This window comes from Schistocerca cancellata, chromosome 1 (assembly GCF_023864275.1).
Source record: "Schistocerca cancellata isolate TAMUIC-IGC-003103 chromosome 1, iqSchCanc2.1, whole genome shotgun sequence".
Taxonomy (NCBI): Eukaryota; Metazoa; Arthropoda; class Insecta; order Orthoptera; family Acrididae; genus Schistocerca; species Schistocerca cancellata.
In genome coordinates, this window is record NC_064626.1 from 138,772,159 (window position 1) to 138,782,697 (window position 10,539).

Sequence of the window (10,539 nt, forward strand, 5' to 3'; positions counted from 1 at the left end):
AAGGAAAATGTCAAATGCCATTATATTTGAATAAAATCACTAATCCCAATATTATAGATCACAATAAAAAGATTAGGACGTAAACTTATTTTAAACAGTTCAAAGATGACATTCTACAGCAGATCTTCAAATAGCTCAAAGAAATGTTTCTTTGAAATTTAGCTGCCCATCTGTTAGGTAAGGTTTTTAATACCGGAATCTTGTTCATAAACGTAAAAAGTTTCAATGATTCCATTGAGTTCCTTATTTAGAGGACAGTAAATATTCCTTAAAATTAGATGAATCGGTAAATTCGGTTTATCTAGGCTAAGATGACGTAAAAAATAACATAACGTGGGAGTCATACAGTTCACTGTCCTGCAAAAGTTTCATGTCAGTGACTACAGTGGTTCCTGAAATACAGGAAAGCCAAGTCACTAAAGTTAACATTGTCGGGATAGAGCATTCCCTCTCCCCTTGACATCAGTAAGGCCATTGGTGGCAAAAAAACTGCAGTGTTTGACAGACATAATCATTATCATTAATAAAAAGACTGGTTTTTAATCTTCATGTGCTTCAGTTAAGATTACTTCGATATTGGTTTGTGGTAGATGTTAAGCTGTGACATTTCACAGCAACCTTCATATTGGCAATCAAACGTTCAATATTAGCCCTATGCATTTCTGGATTATGAATTGTAACGGCGGGAGGGATAATATTAGTTCAGTTGATTAATATAGGAGGAACGTTACCTACGTTTCGTGAAACATGTTGTGAAAATCTGCTTTACTAACACAGGCTGACATTTTCATGGCTATTGGGCATTGTTCCTCGCAAGACATCTCTGACCTGCAAACACAAGTAGTTACGGCAAAATTAGGAGTGGCAGTCACAGAATCACACCATGTGTAACTCACTAGTGTGGAAGTGATGAACTAATATAAAGTTCCTTCAACAGATTCCTCAAATTTATATTTGGGTTTAATGGATAGTGATACCCGCAAACTCTCTGACTCGAATTTTTAAATTACACCGTAGAATTTTTTTTAATATTCCACGTTTAGTTCCGTAGGGCGCCATTGAGGAGCAAATTTCAGTGGCCATGGAACGTGTCAGCACATGAAATTCCAACAGAAAAGTAAGAAAAGATAAAATACTGTACATAATTCTTAAAACCGCAAGGTATAAGATTACACAAATGCAGGCAACACTGTAACAGAGGAATTAGCTGAATTTATATCAACAGACTTCTACACCAGAGTGACCCATGAGGAAACTTTCCAGTTTACATTTGAAAGCACTTGAATTACTAACGTCTGCCTTTACATTCCTGTGGTAACTTATACACTCCTGGAAATGGAAAAAAGAACACATTGACACCGGTGTGTCAGACCCACCATACTTGTTCCGGACACTGCGAGAGGGCTGTACAAGCAATGATCACACGCACGGCACAGCGGACACACCAGGAAACGCGTTGTTGGCCGTCGAATGGCGCTAGCTGCGCAGCATTTGTGCACCGCCGCCGTCAGTGTCAGCCAGTTTGCCGTGGCATACGGAGCTCCATCGCAGTCTTTAACACTGGTAGCATGCCGCGACAGCGTGGACGTGAACCGTATGTGCAGTTGACGGACTTTGAGCGAGGGCGTATAGTGGGCATGCGGGAGGCCGGGTGGACGTACCGCCGAATTGCTCAACACGTAGGGCGTGAGGTCTCCACAGTACATCGATATTGTCGCCAGTGGTCGGCGGAAGGTCCACGTGCCCGTCGACCTGGGACCGGACCGCAGCGACGCACGGATGCACGCCAAGACCGTAGGATCCTACGCAGTGCCGTAGGAGACCGCACCGCCACTTCCCAGCAAATTAGGGACACTGTTGCTCCTGGGGTATCGGCGAGGACCATTCGCAACCGTCTCCATGAAGCTGTGCTACACCGTTAGGCCGTCTTCCGCTCACGCCCCAACATCGTGCAGCCCGCCTCCAGTGGTGTCGCGACAGGCGTGAATGGAGGGACGAATGGAGACGTGTCGTCTTCAGCGATGAGAGTCGCTTCTGCCTTGGTGCCAATGATGGTTGTATGCGTGTTTGGCGCCGTGCAGGTGAGCGCCACAATCAGGACTGCATACGACCGAGGCACACAGGGCCAACACCCGGCATCATGGTGTGGGGAGCGATCTCCTACACTGGCCGTACACCACTGGTGATCGTTGAGGGGACACTGAATAGTGCACGGTACATCCAAACCGTCATCGAACCCATCGTTCTACCATTCCTAGACCGGCAAGGGAACTTGCTGTTCCAACAGGACAATGCACGTCCGCATGTATCCCGTGCCACCCAGCGTGCTCTAGAAGGTGTAAGTCAACTACCCTGGCCAGCAAGATCTCCGGATCTCTCCCCCATTGAGCATGTTTGGGACTGGATGAAGCGTCGTCTCACGCGGTCTGCACGTCCAGCACGAACGCTGGTGCAACTGAGGCGCCAGGTGGAAATGGCATGGCAAGCCATTCCACAGGACTACATCCAGCATCTCTACAATCGTCTCCATGGGAGAATAGCAGCCTGCATTGCTGCGAAAGGTGGATATACACTGTAATAGTGCCGACATTGTGCGGCGTATGTAGGTTTAGCGGCGGCGTATGTAGGTTTAGCGGCGGCGTATGTAGGTTTAGCGGCGGCGTATGTAGGTTTAGCGGCGGCGTATGTAGGTTTAGCGGCGGCGTATGTAGGTTTAGCGGCGGCGTATGTAGGTTTAGCGGCGGCGTATGTAGGTTTAGCGGCGGCGTATGTAGGTTTAGCGGCGGCGTATGTAGGTTTAGCGGCGGCGTATGTAGGTTTAGCGGCGGCGTATGTAGGTTTAGCGGCGGCGTATGTAGGTTTAGCGGCGGCGTATGTAGGTTTAGCGGCGGCGTATGTAGGTTTAGCGGCGGCGTATGTAGGTTTAGCGGCGGCGTATGTAGGTTTAGCGGCGGCGTATGTAGGTTTAGCGGCGGCGTATGTAGGTTTAGCGGCGGCGTATGTAGGTTTAGCGGCGGCGTATGTAGGTTTAGCGGCGGCGTATGTAGGTTTAGCGGCGGCGTATGTAGGTTTAGCGGCGGCGTATGTAGGTTTAGCGGCGGCGTATGTAGGTTTAGCGGCGGCGTATGTAGGTTTAGCGGCGGCGTATGTAGGTTTAGCGGCGGCGTATGTAGGTTTAGCGGCGGCGTATGTAGGTTTAGCGGCGGCGTATGTAGGTTTAGCGGCGGCGTATGTAGGTTTAGCGGCGGCGTATGTAGGTTTAGCGGCGGCGTATGTAGGTTTAGCGGCGGCGTATGTAGGTTTAGCGGCGGCGTATGTAGGTTTAGCGGCGGCGTATGTAGGTTTAGCGGCGGCGTATGTAGGTTTAGCGGCGGCGTATGTAGGTTTAGCGGCGGCGTATGTAGGTTTAGCGGCGGCGTATGTAGGTTTAGCGGCGGCGTATGTAGGTTTAGCGGCGGCGTATGTAGGTTTAGCGGCGGCGTATGTAGGTTTAGCGGCGGCGTATGTAGGTTTAGCGGCGGCGTATGTAGGTTTAGCGGCGGCGTATGTAGGTTTAGCGGCGGCGTATGTAGGTTTAGCGGCGGCGTATGTAGGTTTAGCGGCGGCGTATGTAGGTTTAGCGGCGGCGTATGTAGGTTTAGCGGCGGCGTATGTAGGTTTAGCGGCGGCGTATGTAGGTTTAGCGGCGGCGTATGTAGGTTTAGCGGCGGCGTATGTAGGTTTAGCGGCGGCGTATGTAGGTTTAGCGGCGGCGTATGTAGGTTTAGCGGCGGCGTATGTAGGTTTAGCGGCGGCGTATGTAGGTTTAGCGGCGGCGTATGTAGGTTTAGCGGCGGCGTATGTAGGTTTAGCGGCGGCGTATGTAGGTTTAGCGGCGGCGTATGTAGGTTTAGCGGCGGCGTATGTAGGTTTAGCGGCGGCGTATGTAGGTTTAGCGGCGGCGTATGTAGGTTTAGCGGCGGCGTATGTAGGTTTAGCGGCGGCGTATGTAGGTTTAGCGGCGGCGTATGTAGGTTTAGCGGCGGCGTATGTAGGTTTAGCGGCGGCGTATGTAGGTAATAAACAGGTGATAGTAAAATACAAAAAATATAAAAAATTGGCAATATAATCTGCATTACAGCTAATTGTAGGCAAGTGTCTTAAGGGGTTCCAGAAAGGCTCAAAATCACAAAAATTTCAATTTTTACTTTTTTGCGTTTTCTGAATCTGCAGACAATTACCTTTTAATAGATACATAATTTATTCAATTCCGAAGACAACTATTTTTAAATTTTGTTTGAAATGTGTTCTACATGGGTGTGACCCACTGTGGCGCTGTGCGATATGTTAATTACCTTGGTGACGGTGATTTTAAAAGATTCAAACATGTTCAAGGACTGAAGCCCTATGGTGATGTTGTAGTGCAGAAATTTGAGTGTATTGGACACGTACAGAAGCGAATGGGAACAAGACTTCGGCGACTGAAAGCTTCGTACAAAAAAACAAAAACTCAGTGATGGTAAAGGGTTGGATGGGAAGGGAAGGTTAACTGACAGTGTAATTGACAAAAAAAGAACTATTATGGAATGGCTATTAGGCAAAATACACAGTGTCGACGAAATGAAGAAGGCTGTTTGGGCTCTTTTTTTTTTCATACTTCCTCAACCGATGAAAATCCCCAACATAGCAATCCCTTGTTATATTTACACCAACTGTCTTCTTCTTTGGGACAAAAGCTAACAGGTGAAGTGTACACTCATAAGCATAGTCTGTCTCATGCAATAATGGAGGTGATAAAACCTATTTTCAGAGACTTAGCAGCACCTGAACTGTTGAAAAAGTGTATTCACGGAAAAACTCAAAACCCCAATGAAAGTGTAAATAGTGTTATATGGTCGAGAATCCCCAAGACTGTATTTGTTGGAATAGAAACACTTCACTTTGGTGTGTATGATGCTGTTGCGACTTTCAATGATGGCTACATTGTAAGGTGCAAGGTATTTAGAAATATGGGAATGAAGATAGGTTCTAACATGGTACGAGCGATGCTTGCTTTAGACAAGGAACGCCTTCGGGCTGCAGACAGGGCTGTAAAGAGTCTAGAAATACAAGCAAGAGTAAACAGGAGGAGGAACAAGAGGAAGCTGGAGGAGTAGTTTGCAGAGGATGAAGATAATCCATCCTATGGACCTGGAATGCACTAAAAAGTTAATCCAATCTTTGTCGCTCGATTCCCAAAACTTTTATTTTCTCATACTAATTACATGTTTCCTAAGGATCTTCCAAACATATTTGTTTCAAACTTTAAGTAAATGTTACACAGTACCTTCTGCATAATTTAACACAACCTTTTTAAAAAAAACTATTTTTTAATATATAAATAAAAATTGCAAAAAAATGTTCTGAATTTTCGTTATAATTGAAAAAATCATCTTTAATAATCTAAAGATTGGTAAATATGCTCTGTATTAGGTGTGTCCGCCTCTGACAGCAGTAGTGGCATGACACAATGGGACATGCTATACACGACATAACTATAAAGTTGAGGCCATAATTCCAATTTTCCCTGCAGATCTGCTTGCAAGTCTTAGAGCTGGATGGTGGATGTTAACATGAACCAACATGCTCTGTGGGATTCAAACTGCGAGAGCAAGCAAGCCACGCCATACGTCCAATATCTACTGTTTACAAGAAATCAACTGCTCTTTCTCTATGAGGTCGATCAGTATCGTCCATTGATTGGGCCTGCACCACCATTCAGAAACAGTACACCAGGTCCTAAGATCTCGTCGCGATTCCTGACAGCAGATAAGCATTGCCTATTCACCCACACTATTTCATGAAGAGGTGTTCATGTGCTAAACATAATCGCTACTCGCAACACTAGGAATCCTTCTGGTTACGTCTTTTTCCACGATTATTGGGTCCGAAATCGTGTTCCACGTTCCCTTCAGATACCAATGCGTTGACACTGTCCAGACCAAATAAGGATACACATCTGAAAAGAAAATTTGCACACACTTACACTCTCCTGATGGCATGTTGACGACTCCACTCTAAACGTTCTCAGACAACAAAGGCCAGTTTGCCGAAATGTTCTGTACTCCCTCTGGCTCCATGCATGTCCAGTGGATGCTGCAAGGTCAGATGCCAGTTATGGTGCAGTACTAAGGCGCTACTGTCGAGAGCTTACGTCAGGCAGTCATCCTGATACCACACGTGGACAGACCTGCTATGGTTTTTGGGACACAGTTTCTCTGAACTGTCGCTACGTAGAGAAACAAAGATTACATTAAGCCTTCAGGTCGCATTAGTCAGCGACTGTCCTGCTTCTCTTTTCGCTACGGCCCTCAACCAGTGTGTCTGGTAGGCGTCTTCTCTGTGAAATACTGCACCATCTCTGACTGTACACACCCTACCAGGTTTGGTAAGTGCCCTGATGTTAGCACTGGCGTGGTTGTCAGTGTATCGGAATGCCATGTTTCGTGCAGAACACGATCGTATGGAAGAATAGTTCACGACATAATCATAGAAACTGTGAACATACACAAATTGTGAAACACAGGTTAGTCCCTCAATGTGGGACACCAGTGTAGATGAACAAAAAGACACACAGATACAAATATGGGCGATGTCTGAATATCGAGAACCATGAGCAGGGTCACTAAATTCAACCCACTTCTCCCCAAACCGCATGTTTGAGCCAAAAATATGTTTCGAAATTTGAAGAGGTACCTCCAAAATATAACATACGTCGGGGGTGAATGAAAATCAGTAAAGTACTTTCCCTGTCGAACTAATACTTGCTTTACAGACTAATCTCATGGCAAAAATTGCAGGATTAATCATTCGAACGAGATTTTAAATGTGGGCTGCCCACAACAGTTTACTGCCTACCGGAGCATGTATAAATTTCAACAGTTCAGTCTCGCATCATAATCCCATTGCGGATAATTAGGTCTTTCTGTTCTGAAACAGCGCCAGTGTTGCACACAACATCCTTTGCTACCAAGCCAGTATTATCGGCAAACAAATATTTTGCAGTGATTTGTAGTACTACAAGGCATGTCGTTTATGTAAATTAAGAACAGGTTAGGCGCCACCACCAATCCTTGATGATCTTTCATTAATTGTGCCCCCACTTGGACCCGACATGGCCTTTCTCAGTACAGTGTATGAAATTGTCTGCTCTTAGTGCAAGAGGTGAACCAGTAGGGAGCTACTCAGCATATTCTATACTGGTGCATTTGACAGCAAATTATGTGAAATGATCAGCTACCCTTCCATACACAGCCTTTTCAACAAATTCAGCAAAAACGAATGGCCTACAGATAGATCTAAAATTGTCTACCTTATCCTTTTCCCATTTCATAAAGCGGTTTTACAGCCTTAACTGTTCAGGAAACCGACCATTCATAGAGATGAATTTACAAACATGAATGAGTACAGGACAGTACTCAAGTTCATTTGCTTTTTATTGTCATCTATAGTGTTTAATACACTAAAGTATTTGAGTTCTACTTGCATTGAGACTTAGGAGAGCAATGACCTCTTACATGTACTGATAGAAGTAATGCTAGTCCTCTGACAGGCGAAGCACTATTAGGTGTGTATATATGAGAGATTTAAGCTACACGACAATTTCTAAAAATAAATCACATAATCACCATTCCATTATTAGTGTTGATTTGTAGAGTGTGTGACTCGGATAAGGTACAAGCGAATACTGCATGAACTGACCATTTTCGCCATTGATTTAGTCAGCTTAACGATTTATCTGCTAAACTTCTTACAGATATAATATATGCAGGACAATGGAGTGGATAATTTAAAGGTATGTGTCATATAGCGATCAGTTTAGCTTTAGGAAAGGCGAGCGTAGCATAAAATAGTGTACTGCCCAAAATAGTAAGGAAGTAGGGGTAGGCTGAGATGGGTGATAGCACTTATTCACGATGTATAAGATCAAATAAAAGCGTGTAAGCGATTGATGTATTCTTCACCCTTACTGATCAATCTGTATGCTGGGGGACCGGTAATGGAGACACAAATGAACGGTTGGGAGGTCGGATCATCAATAACGAGATTCGCAGACAGTGATTCTATTCTGAGTGAATGTGTGAGGGAAGTACATCGCTTGCTGAATGGAGTGAAGATCTCAAGAGGCATAGAATACAGATTGAGACTAAATCGAGGAAACATGAAAGTAATGAGAAGTACGGAGGAAATGAGGAGAGCAAGAAAGTTAAGATTTAGAATGTCAGAGGGTAGATAAAGTTACCGAATTCAAATACCTAGACCTAGAAATAAACGATATTGTATGCTGTGTGGAAGACATAAAGAGCAAACTAACTCAGAAGAGAGATTCAAAAACAAATTGCACCCACCTTGAAACGTATTCACATCCATTCGTTCTTCTATATCGCTGTCTGAATGGGAGAGATCTCCTGCGGATAGCAAGAACGTTAGATCAAAGAGTAATTTATTTGTAATTAAATATCAGTCTAATCAAAATGCCTGAAGTAGATTACTTACCTCCAGTAGATTACTTACCTCCAGTAGATTACTTACCTCCAGTAGATTACTTACCTCCAGTAGATTACTTACCTCCAGTAGATTACTTACCTCCAGTAGATTACTTACCTCCAGTAGATTACTTACCTCCAGTAGATTACTTACCTCCAGTAGATTACTTACCTCCAGTAGATTACTTACCTCCAGTAGATTACTTACCTCCAGTAGATTACTTACCTCCAGTAGATTACTTACCTCCAGTAGATTACTTACCTCCAGTAGATTACTTACCTCCAGTAGATTACTTACCTCCAGTAGATTACTTACCTCCAGTAGATTACTTACCTCCAGTAGATTACTTACCTCCAGTAGATTACTTACCTCCAGTAGATTACTTACCTCCAGTAGATTACTTACCTCCAGTAGATTACTTACCTCCAGTAGATTACTTACCTCCAGTAGATTACTTACCTCCAGTAGATTACTTACCTCCAGTAGATTACTTACCTCCAGTAGATTACTTACCTCCAGTAGATTACTTACCTCCAGTAGATTACTTACCTCCAGTAGATTACTTACCTCCAGTAGATTACTTACCTCCAGTAGATTACTTACCTCCAGTAGATTACTTACCTCCAGTAGATTACTTACCTCCAGTAGATTACTTACCTCCAGTAGATTACTTACCTCCAGTAGATTACTTACCTCCAGTAGATTACTTACCTCCAGTAGATTACTTACCTCCAGTAGATTACTTACCTCCAGTAGATTACTTACCTCCAGTAGATTACTTACCTCCAGTAGATTACTTACCTCCAGTAGATTACTTACCTCCAGTAGATTACTTACCTCCAGTAGATTACTTACCTCCAGTAGATTACTTACCTCCAGTAGATTACTTACCTCCAGTAGATTACTTACCTCCAGTAGAGTCGACCATGTCCACAGTTGAGATCGTATATCTTCCTGGTCTTCTTCCTCCACCGCATCATGTAATTGTATTGAGATAATTAACCCAATGTTATCAGTGTCTTATTTTATTCCAGTCAACCTTAAAAGAATCAATCATAATAAAGGTCTTTCAGGATAGACATGTATATGCATTAATATATACATTGAAGTTGTCATTATGAGAGAAAGAGGTACTCAAAACTGTGAGACTCTCTCTGCTCCAGATCGCAGACTGACTCTGGACGGTTGTTGACGAGAGCCGTGGTGATGGATGGTGAGGAATGTGGGAGGTGGTTGTAGGGTGAATCCCTGTTCGACGAGCTAGCATGGGGTAAGCCCCACTTCTGCCATCAACGACTGAAATGCTTACATAGAATTTAATGTAGTTAACAAAAATTGATATTTATGATAGTATGGCACATAGCTTACTTCAGTCATTCGTGAATTTAATTTATATTATAGCTTTAACAATAGCAATCTCCCCCTCTATGTAATACTCACTACTACGGGAACTCCACCATTGATCCTAGGTGCCCATTTCGCCTACAGTTATCACTTTCTTAACTCTTTCAAATCACATCACCTGATCGGCGCGGGAGTTGATATTAGCTAAGTTTGAGATGGGTGAATTTCACGTACACACCTTGTTAATGCATTATAGAGAACGTGTTACGAGAGTTTTTTCTTTTTATACGTGTATGGTATCGCATGTTCCGAATTCTTTAAGCTCGGTGGGCTCAATGTACAATTAATGTAAAAATGGAGTGATGGTAGAAAGTGTGAACATCCACACTAGTCTTTTTTCATCTGGTCGTCGTGGTCCTTATACGGAATGCATCTTGGATGCGGTAGGAATGTTAGGTAGTTAGCTTGAAATGAGGTTGTCTAAATTGAGATAATGGGGTGGGAGCGTAATGCTTCCTAAAACCATCCTGATCATTATTCAACCTAAGCTCCTTATATGCAGAGTTTATTATATTAGAATTGACACTATGTACACGGATTATGCAGCAAACCGAAGTTACCGCTAATTGTATGCAAGTTTCCATGACCGTTCCTTCACCTTCCGTACATACTGCATTCACCTGGTCTTAA

The 10,539-nt window shown here is 43.7% G+C and overlaps 2 protein-coding genes across 2 annotated transcripts; one reads left to right on the top strand and one right to left on the bottom strand.

The window, feature by feature from the left end:
* Nucleotides 1–768: 768 nt before the first annotated feature.
* Nucleotides 769–7,731, bottom strand: LOC126103747 (adhesive plaque matrix protein-like). Its single transcript, XM_049912335.1, has 3 exons — nucleotides 7,720–7,731; nucleotides 2,572–4,158; nucleotides 769–828 (listed from the first exon to the last, which is right to left on the bottom strand). Exons 1-3 carry the CDS (start codon nucleotides 7,729–7,731, stop codon nucleotides 769–771), a joined length of 1,659 nt encoding a protein of 552 aa, XP_049768292.1.
* Nucleotides 7,732–8,492: 761 nt separating this feature from the next.
* On the top strand, nucleotides 8,493–9,503 carry LOC126105407 (uncharacterized). Its single transcript, XM_049912346.1, has one exon. The coding sequence runs from the start codon at nucleotides 8,493–8,495 to the stop codon at nucleotides 9,501–9,503; it is 1,011 nt and encodes a 336-aa protein (XP_049768303.1).
* Nucleotides 9,504–10,539: the final 1,036 nt, after the last annotated feature.